Below are 18,701 nucleotides of genomic sequence, written 5' to 3'. Positions count from 1 at the left end.
CATGGGAGTTCACTCCTATTTCACAAAAGAAGGGGGTCATGGGTTGATTCCATACATGACTGGGGCTGCCTAGATCATATCAAACCAGAATATATTTTGAACGACCAAAATCATGGACTATAGGCCAGATATTGGGGAGATTTCACATTAAGCAGCTTTAGAATCTTGACATATGTAAGGCTGGTTGATGAAGTTTGTCAAAAAGTACTAAGTGAGGAGATGCATAATGCCTAGCTGTCTGGAACACTGATCAGAGTACCCTGCCGCCTGTTCGTCGATCAAGGCAAATGACCCCTTAAACAGATGAAATCACTTTTTGACCACAGCATGATAGGAACTTATGCTTGACTCTATTGATTCATCAAGCTAAGACTTTTAAAAACTTCCAGGAAATCAAAATTATTTACTGTGAATTGTTTTGAGGTTGTTAGACTTGACAGTTTCATGTATAAGCCAGTTTAGAGGGTACAAAGTGGAAATATCCTCATAATTTTGGAAATTTATTGGTTAACCTGCCCAAAACTGAATATTTCTATTCACAGTTAACAGTATTTGACAGTATCAGCTAAAACCAGTGTTTCTCTGCAATAATTTATGGGTTACTGGGTGACAAGAAGACATATTGTATATGGGTAAACAAGGGAGATAATTTAAAGACATCACACACTCTCATGTCAATAAAATTTCTGGTCAGACCCACTCTACAAGGATCAATTGTTATTATTTACATCTAATCAACTTCTTGGGTTCATGTACAGCCCTTAATTCATGTCTGGCAAAAAGAAATACTGCACAGTGAGGCATTAAGAGATCATGGTCAGAAACTTCCAATGGATGACGACGACCGAGTGGGGGAAGTTACCAGTCAGACATTGTGGTGTTTTAACTGGACTGGGGTACTTAAATGTACTGTATGTACCTACATATCCAAGTACTGCAACTGCTACAAGGTGGTAAGACATATCGAAGAAAAGGGCGTGTGCTTGATTAGACGCAGTCAACAACAGACTTCAGACCGGCTTGTCGAAATACCACATTGTATGTGAAGGCTTCTGTTTCTGATGTATGTGTGCATACACACCTCCCCATTCATCAACAGGCATTCTGCAAGCTGAAAATAATGTTGCTATTATATTAAATGTCAAATCATAAAATCCAAAACAGCAATGAGACAGTTGCAGATAAAACAAAAAATAATTTTGAAAGTCATATGTGTTAAAAAGGGGGAATTTTTTTTAAAATAAGGAAAGAAAATTAAGTTGATTCACATGCAAAATGGGTCAGACAGACAGAACTGACCATATGCTTCAATGTTTACATTTAAAACAAGGGTTTGTGACATGTTCTGCTGTGCAATGAACATATTTCATGATTTTCCTTATCATTTAACTTTAATTTGACCCTCAGGGGATAACCTCAGACACTCACATTGTTATAATAGTGTTGATTTTGGCTTACTTTGTTGTCAAATTCATCAGTTCCAACAAATTTAGAAGCAGGTAACCATTAATCAAAGGTAGAACTCACCATAGGGGTCTATTACCACTGTTTGGCCTCAAAACGAAGCAACGTTCATATTCACAACACTAGAACAATCTATTCCACTCAATACAGCCCCATCTTTACTCCCATTACCTTTAAATTTGCCTCCACATTCATACTGACTTGTTTCCATGGTGAAATAAACACAGGAAAGCATGTAAAGTATGAATTACTGAAATGTGCTCGAACCCTATGTAGAAAAAATGGTCTGCATCTGCACAAGGCCAATCTGTGATTTATGTACTGTACATACATGAAACTTCTCAGAAAAAAAATAAAACTGCATGAAACCTCAATATTTTTTTCTGTCCAACATATCTATTATGGCAAAAGAATAAAGAGATTTGCTGCACTGATAGAGGTGTAAGAGTTACATCATGTCTACTTCATCAAAGCTTTGCAAAAATGCATTTCTGCTTTCATAGAGAAAGTTTTCAAATCATGTATATACCATGGGAGTTCACTCCTATTTCACAAAAGAAGGGGGTCATGGGTTGATTCCATACATGACTGGGGCTGCCTAGATCATATCAAACCAGAATATATTTTGAACGACCAAAATCATGGACTATAGGCCAGATATTGGGGAGATTTCACATTAAGCAGCTTTAGAATCTTGACATATGTAAGGCTGGTTGATGAAGTTTGTCAAAAAGTACTAAGTGAGGAGATGCATAATGCCTAGCTGTCTGGAACACTGATCAGAGTACCCTGCCGCCTGTTCGTCGATCAAGGCAAATGACCCCTTAAACAGATGAAATCACTTTTTGACCACAGCATGATAGGAACTTATGCTTGACTCTATTGATTCATCAAGCTAAGACTTTTAAAAACTTCCAGGAAATCAAAATTATTTACTGTGAATTGTTTTGAGGTTGTTAGACTTGACAGTTTCATGTATAAGCCAGTTTAGAGGGTACAAAGTGGAAATATCCTCATAATTTTGGAAATTTATTGGTTAACCTGCCCAAAACTGAATATTTCTATTCACAGTTAACAGTATTTGACAGTATCAGCTAAAACCAGTGTTTCTCTGCAATAATTTATGGGTTACTGGGTGACAAGAAGACATATTGTATATGGGTAAACAAGGGAGATAATTTAAAGACATCACACACTCTCATGTCAATAAAATTTCTGGTCAGACCCACTCTACAAGGATCAATTGTTATTATTTACATCTAATCAACTTCTTGGGTTCATGTACAGCCCTTAATTCATGTCTGGCAAAAAGAAATACTGCACAGTGAGGCATTAAGAGATCATGGTCAGAAACTTCCAATGGATGACGACGACCGAGTGGGGGAAGTTACCAGTCAGACATTGTGGTGTTTTAACTGGACTGGGGTACTTAAATGTACTGTATGTACCTACATATCCAAGTACTGCAACTGCTACAAGGTGGTAAGACATATCGAAGAAAAGGGCGTGTGCTTGATTAGACGCAGTCAACAACAGACTTCAGACCGGCTTGTCGAAATACCACATTGTATGTGAAGGCTTCTGTTTCTGATGTATGTGTGCATACACACCTCCCCATTCATCAACAGGCATTCTGCAAGCTGAAAATAATGTTGCTATTATATTAAATGTCAAATCATAAAATCCAAAACAGCAATGAGACAGTTGCAGATAAAACAAAAAATAATTTTGAAAGTCATATGTGTTAAAAAGGGGGAATTTTTTTTAAAATAAGGAAAGAAAATTAAGTTGATTCACATGCAAAATGGGTCAGACAGACAGAACTGACCATATGCTTCAATGTTTACATTTAAAACAAGGGTTTGTGACATGTTCTGCTGTGCAATGAACATATTTCATGATTTTCCTTATCATTTAACTTTAATTTGACCCTCAGGGGATAACCTCAGACACTCACATTGTTATAATAGTGTTGATTTTGGCTTACTTTGTTGTCAAATTCATCAGTTCCAACAAACTTAGAAGCAGGTAACCATTAATCAAAGGTAGAACTCACCATAGGGGTCTATTACCACTGTTTGGCCTCAAAACGAAGCAACGTTCATATTCACAACACTAGAACAATCTATTCCACTCAATACAGCCCCATCTTTACTCCCATTACCTTTAAATTTGCCTCCACATTCATACTGACTTGTTTCCATGGTGAAATAAACACAGGAAAGCATGTAAAGTATGAATTACTGAAATGTGCTCGAACCCTATGTAGAAAAAATGGTCTGCATCTGCACAAGGCCAATCTGTGATTTATGTACTGTACATACATGAAACTTCTCAGAAAAAAAATAAAACTGCATGAAACCTCAATATTTTTTTCTGTCCAACATATCTATTATGGCAAAAGAATAAAGAGATTTGCTGCACTGATAGAGGTGTAAGAGTTACATCATGTCTACTTCATCAAAGCTTTGCAAAAATGCATTTCTGCTTTCATAGAGAAAGTTTTCAAATCATGTATATACCATGGGAGTTCACTCCTATTTCACAAAAGAAGGGGGTCATGGGTTGATTCCATACATGACTGGGGCTGCCTAGATCATATCAAACCAGAATATATTTTGAACGACCAAAATCATGGACTATAGGCCAGATATTGGGGAGATTTCACATTAAGCAGCTTTAGAATCTTGACATATGTAAGGCTGGTTGATGAAGTTTGTCAAAAAGTACTAAGTGAGGAGATGCATAATGCCTAGCTGTCTGGAACACTGATCAGAGTACCCTGCCGCCTGTTCGTCGATCAAGGCAAATGACCCCTTAAACAGATGAAATCACTTTTTGACCACAGCATGATAGGAACTTATGCTTGACTCTATTGATTCATCAAGCTAAGACTTTTAAAAACTTCCAGGAAATCAAAATTATTTACTGTGAATTGTTTTGAGGTTGTTAGACTTGACAGTTTCATGTATAAGCCAGTTTAGAGGGTACAAAGTGGAAATATCCTCATAATTTTGGAAATTTATTGGTTAACCTGCCCAAAACTGAATATTTCTATTCACAGTTAACAGTATTTGACAGTATCAGCTAAAACCAGTGTTTCTCTGCAATAATTTATGGGTTACTGGGTGACAAGAAGACATATTGTATATGGGTAAACAAGGGAGATAATTTAAAGACATCACACACTCTCATGTCAATAAAATTTCTGGTCAGACCCACTCTACAAGGATCAATTGTTATTATTTACATCTAATCAACTTCTTGGGTTCATGTACAGCCCTTAATTCATGTCTGGCAAAAAGAAATACTGCACAGTGAGGCATTAAGAGATCATGGTCAGAAACTTCCAATGGATGACGACGACCGAGTGGGGGAAGTTACCAGTCAGACATTGTGGTGTTTTAACTGGACTGGGGTACTTAAATGTACTGTATGTACCTACATATCCAAGTACTGCAACTGCTACAAGGTGGTAAGACATATCGAAGAAAAGGGCGTGTGCTTGATTAGACGCAGTCAACAACAGACTTCAGACCGGCTTGTCGAAATACCACATTGTATGTGAAGGCTTCTGTTTCTGATGTATGTGTGCATACACACCTCCCCATTCATCAACAGGCATTCTGCAAGCTGAAAATAATGTTGCTATTATATTAAATGTCAAATCATAAAATCCAAAACAGCAATGAGACAGTTGCAGATAAAACAAAAAATAATTTTGAAAGTCATATGTGTTAAAAAGGGGGAATTTTTTTTTAAATAAGGAAAGAAAATTAAGTTGATTCACATGCAAAATGGGTCAGACAGACAGAACTGACCATATGCTTCAATGTTTACATTTAAAACAAGGGTTTGTGACATGTTCTGCTGTGCAATGAACATATTTCATGATTTTCCTTATCATTTAACTTTAATTTGACCCTCAGGGGATAACCTCAGACACTCACATTGTTATAATAGTGTTGATTTTGGCTTACTTTGTTGTCAAATTCATCAGTTCCAACAAATTTAGAAGCAGGTAACCATTAATCAAAGGTAGAACTCACCATAGGGGTCTATTACCACTGTTTGGCCTCAAAACGAAGCAACGTTCATATTCACAACACTAGAACAATCTATTCCACTCAATACAGCCCCATCTTTACTCCCATTACCTTTAAATTTGCCTCCACATTCATACTGACTTGTTTCCATGGTGAAATAAACACAGGAAAGCATGTAAAGTATGAATTACTGAAATGTGCTCGAACCCTACAGGTTACACAACACCAAATGTTTTCCCATAGACTTCTATAGTAACCTTATATTTTTTAAAAAAATATCCAGGCTATCAACAGCCATTCCATGTACACATGGGCACAGTCTGGCCTCTAAACTACAATAAAACACAAGTTGTGGCCAACTTGTCCGGCACATTTGCCAAGCACAGGAAGCGGAACACATCAACCCCCAGCTCCGCACCGAATGTCACCTACTTCAAAATATAGGTACACACATAAGCATAACCCATGGTGATAAAAATGACAGCACTAAATACTTAAAATTGTGGTCAGTTTTAATAACAGGGTGGATGTGCTTTTAAAACACATACACATCTTACACTATTTCATCCAATCACAGCTGTCACAGGCCTCTGTCCGTTTGAGTTGTTTCCATACGGTCCTCGCTCGGGCAGCATGTGATATTGATATAGTGTGGTGGAACCTTGGTTCAGTGTCGGAGTGTTAGCGACGGCGCAACAGACCCAGGGAACCAGACTGAGTGTCTTGAACTTCACACATTCACGACCATCCACGGGAGTTAACTGCGTAAAACAAATCAATAGTTATGTCCCTTAGCCAAAGGGAGGTCACTCTTTGATGAAAAGAGAATTTACAGTTATGACCCGTTGACCATCAAAAACGCGACCCCCTCAAATCCATTTTCAGTACAAGGAATACAACTCAGTTCGCTACCAAGGAAACTACATCCTGTAACCTCAAGATATATAGTGCGTGACACCTCTTTTTCTTGTCCACAAGTTCAGTTATCATGAAGCTTCAATGAAGAGGTCATCGATACGAACTACCGAACTACAGACATGTATACCCAGGTAGGTTACCCACTCATTTTCAGTTTATGTCATAGTTATCGTTCAGATTTAAATCCTATTACTCTTTCATTCGAATTTTCTGCATATGAACGTGGACGTCGAACGACGCTGTCACTTTAAGGTCAAAGTGAGGTGATCGCCTCGTACAACTCTCTTGTCCGAACTCCATACAGTGTCTCTCATAAAACTTCACACATTACCGTCAATCAAAGGGAGCTAATTACCGCGTACAACAAATCAACAGTTATGTCCCTTGGCAATGACAAAGGGAGGTAAATTTGAAAAAAAAAGAGATACATGGTTACTTCCCTTTGACCATCACTCTGCAAGCAGAATGACTGCGCATGTGTATGTATGGTCATGAAACTATACAAACCATACAAAATGATTCCTCAGCAGATATTTTGCAAACCATTTTGTCCACTGAAAAACTGCATACAAGCTGCATGGCGCAAAGTGAATATACGTCTTTGCCTGGCGTGACGCTTTATTATCAAAGGAAGGTAATCGTTTTTCTCCCTGAGTTTACTCCCTTGCCTGAACTCAACACAGTGTCTTGCTCAAAACTCCACACACTGGCCCCAATAAAAGGGAGCTAACTAGTACATCAAACCTCTTATCAATAAGGGAGGTAAGTCTGTTTGTCAAAATAGGAACACGATTTATAGTTACTTCCCTTTGACCGTGAACTTTCTGAATCCGATGGGTATTACCCATGTAGAGTGCAGGACAATCCTGGTGGACTTGTATCTGTCAGAATGAATGCGTCACCCACCGGTCATGAAACCATATGTATCTGTGTCCCATTGCTTGGACATATATTGCTTACAACTAACCATGAAGATGTGTTGATAAAAACTTGTGTTAGAGTTGTCTCCCTTTTACCGAATAGACAGTTCAACACCTCTGCATTGTTTAATGGGGGATGGTTGGTGTGAGACAGTACAGTACCCAACGTAGAGTTCGGTTAAGACCATACTGAAAGAGGTAGATCCTGAATCTGGCATTTGTAATACGACAAAATCATCATTCACATTACATCAAAATTGTACGTGATAGTAAAAATAAAAATTGCGTTTTTGTCTTACCTCGTTGAAAACACCCAACCCCAGGATATGCCTTTAATCTTAAAATGTGGCATGTATTCAAAGATTGAATATGAAAATTGATGAATTAAGTAACCTTCGGCTGTATACAACACCAGTAAGATCATTCAAGACAGGTGAACTTTTTTCTATGTTGAAAATAGTTTTGATAATCAGCATTTAGCTGGGTGGCGTTTTTAACACAGATTACCTGTATATTTGCAAGCCTAGGGCAGTGTTATATCTGTGTTTTCTAAATACTTGGTTTCACTTGTTTCTTATTGGTAAAAGATGAAAATGTAATTAGCACATCAAATTAACAGATGCAGCAGTGTGGCATATTTTTGTATATAGTTTGGCATGAAGTTGGCATATTTTGGTCATACATAATTTGTATATATATCGAAAAACAAAACAAAAATAATGTTAAAATTACCTTAAGTATTATTTGGGTGCTGTACAGTAACACCCATGCCATCCATTTCATTGTGGTGTATTTTCATATTTACTAACACTGGCCACCATCTTGAATTTAATAAAACCCACCAGCTTTTTCTGAATTGGGAATCATCCCAATTCACTTCAGTTCTTCTTTTCCATCCATAGCATTACTTCCTTTTGAGTATTTACCTGACCCTGATTGGCTTCTTATGCCAAACAACTCTTTACTTGGCTATGATTGTCCCTTGTGGTTCTTCATAGCTGCTCACTTGTGTATTGTATCCAGTGGGTGCCTGCTCCTTACTGAGAGACCTTCTCTTTATACAGGTGAGTCAATCTTCAATAATTCATCCTAAACTATGTTAGGCATAAGTTAAATTCATTAAATAATGACATATATTAAACATTTAAATTGATTAACTATTAATTACTGTATATACAAACATTGATTTAATAAAACTATCTGGTTATTTATTCTAATACAGGCTATTTAAATTATGAACTTGACCATGGCCAATATTTGTGCTCCATTTGGTGTTGGCCATGACAATTATTGACCATTGTACATTTATTTGGTACAGTGACAGACTGTTAATGAATAAAAATGTCGGTGATATTGGCATAATGTCATGAGATATTTAGTTATGAAATATTTAGTCAAGAGATAAGATATTAGATATATTTATATTGGTCATACTGTCCGTATTGTCTTTCATGTTAAATGTGATATTCTTTCTCATGAGTGGGTGCCTGCTGCTTACTGAGAGACCTTCTCTTTATACAGGTCCAGGTCCACACACGTATTCATCACCATTGAATAAATATTTTGAATTGATGGCCTGACTTGTACATTTTTTCACTGTGTCGTCCAGTGACCCGATTCAACACGCTGGACCACAGTCTCACATAGTATACCTGATAGTACGGCCCTAGCAAGAAGTTGAGAGGAAGAATTTAGGTGCTAAAGTATAGTCTGGTTCATAATTATTGAGAATTTTTCTTCTTACTTTGAGCTATCCTAACACCTCAACTGATTCACTGATACTTAAAACTAAGTAATGGTATAAGGGAGGTAACTCATCTTGGCCTACTGAGTATAGTACAATTAGAGTTACCTCCCCTGAATTTGTAGCAGACGTCATTTTCCTCAGCACTGTCAACAATGTCTGCTGAAGATAAAAGAAGGTTGATTTTTGAGTTGTGTAATCAAGGAATTGATGATGTAAATACATTGGCAGAGAGAACAGGAACTCCTCTTTCTACTGTGTATAGGATTAGGAAGAATTTTAAAGAGGGAAAGGATTTTGGGCACCAGAAAGGAGCAGGGAGACCCAGAAAATTGGACTTCTCAGATCGCGCCCGGCTGGGAATTTTAGCGTCTAAAACGCAAAGGGCAAGCATCTCCAACATCAGGTATGAAATGATAGAAAGGGGATCAACAGTTGTATCAAAATCTACAGTTAGAAGAAATTTGATTGATCTTGGATGGGAGAAAAAGACTGGAATTCCTTCTCCTCTCATGAAACAAGAACATAAAGACAGGCGTGTTCAGTGGTGTTTGGCACATGAAAACTTTGACTGGGAAAATGTGATTTTTACTGATGAAAGCTCAATATGGGTATATCCCAATAATGTGAAAATATGGACAAAGTCTGCGTCAGCACCGTTGTATTGACGACCTAAATACAGCCCAAAGTTTCATGTATGGGGAGGGATATCCTTATTAGGAACGACCCCGCTGTGTGTGTTTGAGGGAAATCTGACAAGTCAACGCTACACTAACATATTAGATAATTTTCTCCTTCCAAGTGCACATGTGTTTTATGGAAATGACTGGATTTTGCAGCAAGATAATGATCCTAAACACACCGCAAAACATGCCAAGCAGTGGTTTCAGGAGAAAAATGTGACTGCATTACCATTTCCTGTATATAGTCCTGACTTAAATCCCATTGAGAACATTTGGGGGATGATGAAGGAATGTGTGAATCAAAAGGGGTTGACAAAAATTGAAAACATGAAGAGAGAAGTGGTCCGATACTGGGACAGCATAACTCACGAGACACTAACTTCTCTGATAGGAAGTATGCCTACCCGTCTTAGACTGTGCCGTGAAGCTCAAGGAGACTTGATAAAATATTAAATTGTTACCTACACAACATAAAAAGGTCAGTTCACTTTCACAATACATTCAATTTTATCTGATTTGTTCTCGTTTAATAATATGAAATGCTTTAGCTATTCTCAATAATTTTGAACCATACTGTATAAATAAATCTGTGCTATAAATTTTTTTAAGCGTAAACTTGTTTTAACACATATTTACTGAGATTTGGCTTCACTAACATTGATTTGTTTCAGTGCAAGCCATGGAGATTGGGGTATTCATGACTGTTTTCTTCAGTTTACACCTCTCAGCCCAGAGTCAACAATAACCATATGCAGTTGCAAAATGGGGGTTTCTGCCTGGCTTCAATTAAACAAAATGTGTGATATTGATATCATGTGTTTTTTTCAGACATGGCATATTATTACAGACAGACAGACAGGCATTTATTTCAGTAACAGGCCACTGGCCCAAAGTACATTCATTGATATGATAAGAGGTTACATGTATTTCATTTTGAGCTGAATAAATATTAATATTATGGAAATATCTTGACTCACAAGGGACATTGTTATATCTACCGGTACATTACATATTACATTATTACAATATTACATTATCAAATAATATTCAATACAACATTGTCTAAATGGAATCCTGAACATTCTCATAATCCAAAAATGCATTTACTTCAGGGATAGAATCTACTTGTTTATCAAATCAAACGAACCATTGGGGGAAATTCAAAATATGGGGTAAGGGATGCCAATATGTTATCACTTTTCCCTACGTCACTTTGTGTTGAGGACAGGAATGCATGCCCTTTCTTGTGTTCAAATCACTGCAGACCAAGGGTCTTTAACTAGTCAGTGTTGAGAAAGTCCTAGACATTTATCAGTTTATTTCTGCAGTCCTACACACAGCTGTCAGTTTTTTTCCTGAGGGATCCCAGGATGGAACTTATAACTGCTAAAAGGAAGGACGAACAGGGTTGTAAAGTCAACACAGTTTAATGCTTCACATTTGGGTAGCGCTGACATCTGCCATGGTCTCAGCCTTCTGCTACACCGGGCTGAGAATATCCAGACTGATGCATCATGATGTAGCAAATCATGTCATACTAATACACATGATCCAGCGATGGGCCCAGATGCAGGAAAATAAACAGGGTTCCATAAAATCATGATACGTTTTACAGACTTTACAGTATTAGATTGTAATAAAGACATGTCGCTATTTCAGTACAATAAGAACTTTAGTAATTACTATTAGATATACATTCAAGCTTTAGAAAGACCCTTCGTGTGGCCTAGTACATATTTCTTACCTGTCTGTTTTGGACTGACTGACAGCATTATTTACCTCTTGGACATCTGTTAAAACATCACAGATGTTTAATATAATGGCATTTGATTGGTTGTTATGCCTGATGTAGATCTGTTATGAGAGCTGAAGTTTTCCCAGCATGATGAGTCAGTTTCATCCAATTTTCATATGGACTGTCTGCATTCTACAATTTTTCTGGTGAATGTGCATTCCAAATACAGGCCAGTTTTCACAGATGTGATCACACCCAACAAAAGCACCCTTTACAATTACATCTGATCAAGACAAGCGTTTCTAGCGTAGTTTATTTGATATCAGACTCCCCAAGCTATCTGTCAGTATATGTCGTCTACAAGGTTTGGATGGGGATATTGCCTAAGCCTTCCCAACCCTTGGTCTCCCATAATAAACTGTAGATCACCTTGTGCTTAAGAAACTGTCCAAATACTTCTTCCAGGCAGATCTAAGTACTCCACATAACTTCGCAAAGGGGAATCGTATCTGTGTGTCTCACTGTTTGCATTGATTTAGTTATGGTATGATCGATTAGCAATGCGTTATTTCTTCTGCCTTTCTAGCTTTGATTACAATGGCTTGAGGACTGGGGATACATGTGTTGTGAATGACATTCTTTTTTAAATCCGGTTTCTTTTCCTTATATCAAATCATTTTCCACTCTTCAGTTTCAGTTTTTAATTCAATTCCTAGTTTTCCTCATACCCATATCTTCCTGTCCATGCTCACTCCACAAACGTTCCCTGTACCAGGAGAAGGAATGCTTTCATGTCAGTCAGTAAACCAATGCTTGTCAGAAGAGCAATGAATAAAATATTTTGCCGAGTAACCTTGTCTTCTGGACTTATGGGATTGGAACGTTTTACCAAACAGATCTCTTTTGTGATTTTTGTACTTCAGGAGCAGACATAACTTGACGTCTTCTTTAAGTAAAGATGTGGAATTAGAAACCTTTACAACAAGGTGTAAATAGGCCCTATTGCCCCAACTCCTATTTAACCATTAATTATCTATCAGTCTAAGACATAAACATTACCAGATTTGCCATAGCGGTTCCAGATGTCAGGATGAAAACCTCAGTATGTTGTGACATCATCCTTGAAGGTGATTGATTTTCTGTGTGTTTCCGTGATGCCACACGAATAAGGCTACCATAATCCATATGTAACTTTCCTAACAAATACTATGACAAATCTGGTCATTGGAGTAAGAATGGAGAAAAGTGGCACCACAAGATCAATCAGGTAGCCAGGAAGAGCCACCCAACACCTTCAAGGTCCTGCATTCAATATGAAGATACTGAACCCAGGTCAGCATCCTTGGTTGCACAGCAATCCATAGTAATGTTACCGCCCTGTCAACACTTGTTTCATATCAAATAAAGATGATCTCATCAACCTTCATCTGTCTGACATTGGAACGTCTTCACTAGACTGATATGAATAAGTACATACTAAATATTAACTTGCATGAAAAGTCATAATGAATTGATACTCCTTTGTTCTCGTATCATGTGCATACTAAATCTTGTCAGTGAGCTGTGTCCAGGCCAAACCACACTCTTAGTCTTCATGACTGATTTTGTGCAATGTGTTTTTTGACACCATTAAATCTTTTATATATACAGTTTTTATTCTTTTGTTTTAACAAAATTAAAAATTCAATTTGATGTATTTTGAACAAACACACATACTTAACTTTTCAGGTTTTCTAAACCTCTCCCTCACTTTACTGAATGAGTTACGTGCCTCACAATAGCCTACTCAAGCTTGTCCCTTAATGAATCTTTGTCGTACACCTTGTTACCTTACAGTCCAAAGCTTAAAGTGCGAAATGTACGTGTAGTTTGTGACATTTCTACTGTCAGCTGGTCAGAAAAGCACTTGTGTATATTGGATAATGCATACATGTACATGTATTTGCCATTTAGTTGGAGCTCTTTGGATCATTTCTGAAGGTTAGTCTCTTTCAATACTTTTGAAGTATGTACATTCATGTGGTGGCGGCTTTGTCATTTTGTAAATGTGTAATTTATGATAACTAATTGTGTTGCAGAATGTTAATGCATTACCAGTGTAAATATTGATGAAATCGTGTGTGAATGTATAATGTGTAAATGTATGATTGTATGAGTGAAGCTGGGTTTTACCATGATATATATTTTAAATGTTTCTCATTACTAAACAATAACTAAACATATTTGTTTGTATTGTTATTGCTGTTGATTAGCCTACACAACGTGGATTTGATTAATTATTTGTGCACATGTATGATGGGCCTTCAATATGTTCAAAACCCTACCTAAAAAAAGACACAAATGCAGCTGATTTATGTTTGATATTTCTACATATTATCTGTCAACCTTCAAGCAAATTGGTTTGGCTATATTACAGCCTCATAATCCACTTTTTTAAAACTTTTTATCTTGGTATATCCCCCCACCAAAATCTGCCTATTCTACCCCAGGACCTTCATGGGTTCAAATGCTTGAATAATGGGACACAATGTTTATGAGAGATTAAGATAAACAAACAGACCCCATCTAATACTAATGAAGCAATCAAAACCTTTCAACATTCATTATAATATGTAGTCGCTGAACTCAGGTCTACATATGTCATGAGTTTGTTGTATTTTATGCATTCTGTATTGTAAGAAATGTATAATGCTAGTTTGTTTTTCTAATTGATGACAATGCTAGGCAAGTTACACTGTCAAAAACTGTACTTTCACCTTGACATAAAACATGGAGGTCTAGTCTGCATACAGTTTTGAATTCCACATACATAAAACTAAACTGGTAATCTGTTTCAAAGGAAAGTTTTCTTTATGATCATGGCCAATGTGATGCCACGCAATCTTTGCCAATCTGGTTCCATTGTTTCTAAACTTGTCTTGTTTAGTTTTCATGCTATGAGAGACTAAAAGTGGATGATGCCATTTCATAAAAATGTATACCCAAGTACAAACATGTCTGTGTTCATAGAAATATTAGCAGAAAATCATGACAAGAACAAACAAGGTAAACTCTTTATTCAAGCATGTCAAGCAATCCTTATCTAAGGAACACAATCAAGATGTCACCTGAAAGAACATTATTTTTGTTGTTGACATGATTCATAGAAGACAAAGTCTTTAATATGATGATGAAAGAAAAACAATATAACCAACACCTAAAAAGTAGATAAGCGAACAAAGTATCAAGCAATGAACAAATTTCTAACCTACACATTACAGAAAAGAAATATTTAACAAACTTAATTATTACAGTAACAGGTGCCATATAAGTCTTTGTTCAATGAAACTTCTTTACACCACAGAAACTTCAGGTTGGCACAAAAACTTTAGCCATGAATATAGATGAGGAAAATTCCTATGCTGCTTAAAGTCAAACCCATGACTGGAAACTAGATGCACTTGTACAAGCTAATGTTGTTCTAAGCTATTATTATGTTTATTCAATAATCATATTCAAAATACAAGTCTTTTCAGTCAAAAGTGCTCATGATAATACTGTTGAAAAAGACAAAACTAAATCAAATAATTTTTTTTTTATAGATTTGCAAACTCATTCAACATCAAATTATATATTGGGGAGAAAGGGTTAAACCGAGATGTTTAACTCATCTGCAGAATCAAATAATATGAATAATCTGAATAAAATAGAACTGAAATATTTACATGTACACATAAGATTCATCATCTACTTTTGCATGTCAAATAAATATATACACACAATTCACATATTTACAAACTTCCTGATCCCTTACATTTCAACAGGCACACAACAGTTTCGGGATAATTTGGTATAATCCCCAAACTGGCAGTCACCAGATGACGTAATTAGGGAGGTGTTATAATCCACTGCCAGAAATGGGACATGGAAATCACACAGCCATTGGGACTAATTGGTCTGTGTGAAAATGAGATGATGTGTGATGATCTCACTGTCGGAAATGGAACTTAATCGGATAATTCATCTTTAAGTAGTTTGTGTTGTGTACCTTGTTATGTGATGAAAATCTTGCGTATTTAGTTCGCACAGTATAATTTACATCATGACAATCTGTGTACATCTCATCAAAGTACCTAATTCATGCGCTTCTGTTAAATTGCAATTTTATAAAACATACTTCAGTTCTACAACTCTTTAGTAAAATTACTTTGTGAAACATTTTTCAATATTATACTTAACACACTAAACAGGACATAAACAACTGAAAGACTAAACCAAACATTAACAGCATTACATCTATTTATTATTTGTTCACAGTAATGATGAAAAAGCAGTGCAGAACAAAATGAAATGAAAATAAAAATATGAACAGATGTTAACATCTGGCATACAAAGTAACATATTCAAACTGTCCGCGACAAAACAACAAACATGTAACTGTGGATCAAACAAAAGCATTATTTGAAGAATGGCATGTATGAGAGATCTGAATTGTTCTTAATCAGGATAGACCACATTATCAATCATTATGTGTAAGCACAGCCAACTATCCAAATATTGACAATAATACAAGGAACAAGAATAAATGGCGCATAAATGATCATTCGACAGTAACTATTGAAAAGTCTCTATTCTGATTGGTCAGTCATAGAGCTTTTTTTTCTCTTGGTGTTAGAAGGCAATCTGAACTGATGCTATATACACGAAAGCATATGTGGAAATAGCATGGATTTGAAAGTCAGCTTAATGACTTAAATCTCCAGGAAACATATAACATTAAAAATGCAAGATATTCATCTCATATCATATCACATGAATAACCCTTTATCCCCAACCTGACACAAGAAAATGCATTAAGATCATATTTCTTTACTGATAAATATTGTACTAATGTACAAAACTGAACAATCAATAAATGATATGAATTAATGTTGTATCAGACAGTCTTGTATCATCCGTTTGTATGTTTTACATATACTGGACAAAATAAGTTAGGGATACTGGAATTTTTATGATTGATACTTTATTACTGTGACAATAAATAAATATATCACTATTAATGATTTAAAAAATTACATATATCCCTGACTCTTTTTGTCCAGTATATATTTTTCAAAGCCAATTAAATCGTTCTTGAAATATTCATGATTTTCAAGACAGCCACCAGCTTTGCAGCAAAGACACTGTTAAGGTGAATCTTCTGCTTACATGAATATCATACGAACAGTTGATTTGCAAACATCCCTCAACAATCCATGTAGAAATTTAAAACTGTGTAAAAAGGCAAAAATATTGCGATTCAGATAGTTGCTGAGGGAATCCTGATTACACATGCAGGTACAACATCAAACATCAAAAGGAACTAATTCTATGTATGATCCTTACCACAAATATAATGACATTATCTGTATTACAAATCCCTGTATGTGCATATAGAGTAATGTGTTGCAACATTTATCACTATGTAGCAGAAAAACATCATTACATAGGTTTGATAGGGCATGTCCCAAGAATTCTCTGATAACTTAGTGATCATCTTTACACCATATTGATAACACATCATTGGATCAAATAAAGATTAAGAAATGAAAGATCTGTTACCAAAGTGTGTAAAACATCTTCCAAATACTGCTTAAAATGCTATAGCAAATGGGTGTTTTACACCAAAGAATAAATATAATATCTATAAGTCTCTGTCATTATAAAAATATGCATTCTAGAATATATGTTATTATGCAATGTGTAATAGAAAGCAGTTTTTGATGCTAAAAACAGGGACATGTGCCCTTTCCGTCTACAAACTCATTGAAATATCATACATATACTTCCAATAACTCAAGAAAACATATCAGAATGATTAAATGATACATAACAGCATACATATACCTTTTGTTGAATAAAAATATATATACATATATTAATTTTTTCAAAGCAATTTGGTTTTAACACACTGCATAATGAAAAGGAAAATAATAAAAACACGACTTCACTTTATAAAAAAATGAAAGAAAATATACATCTGAGCAGTTCATTAAATCAGCAAATTCAACGATGAATATGAACAACATACCAAAAGTAGCTATGTCCAGAAGTATTTTAAGTCCATAATATTAAGTGTACATGTGACTGAACAACACCTTCATATATACTATTTCAGCACATGTACTTTGATTAACCAGTGCTGTTGAAGCTGGGTGACTTTTCAAGAGGATTGGCACATTCATAAATATTTACACCAAGAGCATGTTAAAAAATCCACTACTGATGTAAGTTGAGGCACTACTGAAACTCCTTCCTCCGTTTTTCAAGTTCCCGGAGGACTGACAGCCAGGTGTCGGGGATGTGCTTCCCCAGGATGACTGCAGGCAAGGTGAGGATATCTTCATCGGTCAGTGTATCATCAGGTTCCTTACTGTACAGTGGAGCATCTCTGTCCCCTTGCAGGATGTCTCGCAGGCTGTGAAGTGTAACGTTCCACATATCAAAGTAAATCTTTCTTTGCATGCATGTTTGTATTATAACAGCTTAAAGGTTTTGGATACAGTTCAACCTAATTATGATCAGGTTATAATGAATATATCATAGTGTTTCAAAGGAATATCATTTTCCATCTTTGGTATTTGTTCTATTCCAATTTGAATCTGTCTCTATGCAAGATGCAAGCTGAGGACATTGAGCGCATTTAAAGAAGGGATCTATTTGTAATGAACAATATCATTCATGATAAATTTGGACAAAAGTTGACTTAATGATTATAATATGGCATGTAATGTCTGTTGAGTAATGCAGTTACCGTATTACATATATTTATCCACACCTTACTAATGTAGGCAATGAGGAGTGTGTATGTAGGGTATGTCTCAACCCTACATAACATATGTTATCATATGATTTCCATCACATTGTACACTGAATGAAATCTGTGTTGGTAGATAGTCCAGGTTGATAATTCTTTGGCATTGGGCTTTTAATTTCAAAGCTTTTCTATCTATTTATATTCTCTATATATTTATATATTTCAATGAAATATGTTATACTGCACGGCAATGGTCAGTACTGATATCCTTTTCAATTTCAACTACATAAAGAAGCTGGATAAACTGGTTTAGTTTTCATTTCAGGGGAACTTTCATGTGCCTCCTGATAATCAACCTTATGCTCATTAAAAGCAAAACACATCATCTGCCTAACACTTTCAGACAGCACAAATAT

General features: G+C 35.9%; 1 protein-coding gene across 1 annotated transcript in view; it reads right to left on the bottom strand.

Annotated features, from left to right (window-relative positions):
- Positions 1-14,549: 14,549 nt before the first annotated feature.
- LOC137287002 (E3 ubiquitin-protein ligase rnf213-alpha-like) overlaps positions 14,550-18,701 on the bottom strand; it is a 130,059-nt gene continuing 125,907 nt past the window's right edge. Inside the window, exon 94 of the mRNA XM_067819079.1 lies at positions 14,550-17,946. Coding sequence (XP_067675180.1) covers positions 17,769-17,946 — 178 coding nt within the window. The 3' untranslated portion in view covers positions 14,550-17,768. The remainder of the gene's footprint in view (positions 17,947-18,701) is intronic.

Source organism: Haliotis asinina, chromosome 6 (assembly GCF_037392515.1).
Source record: "Haliotis asinina isolate JCU_RB_2024 chromosome 6, JCU_Hal_asi_v2, whole genome shotgun sequence".
Taxonomy (NCBI): Eukaryota; Metazoa; Mollusca; class Gastropoda; order Lepetellida; family Haliotidae; genus Haliotis; species Haliotis asinina.
The sequence above is the reverse complement of the archived record's forward strand: the minus strand, read 5'-3'. Positions and strand labels throughout refer to the sequence as shown.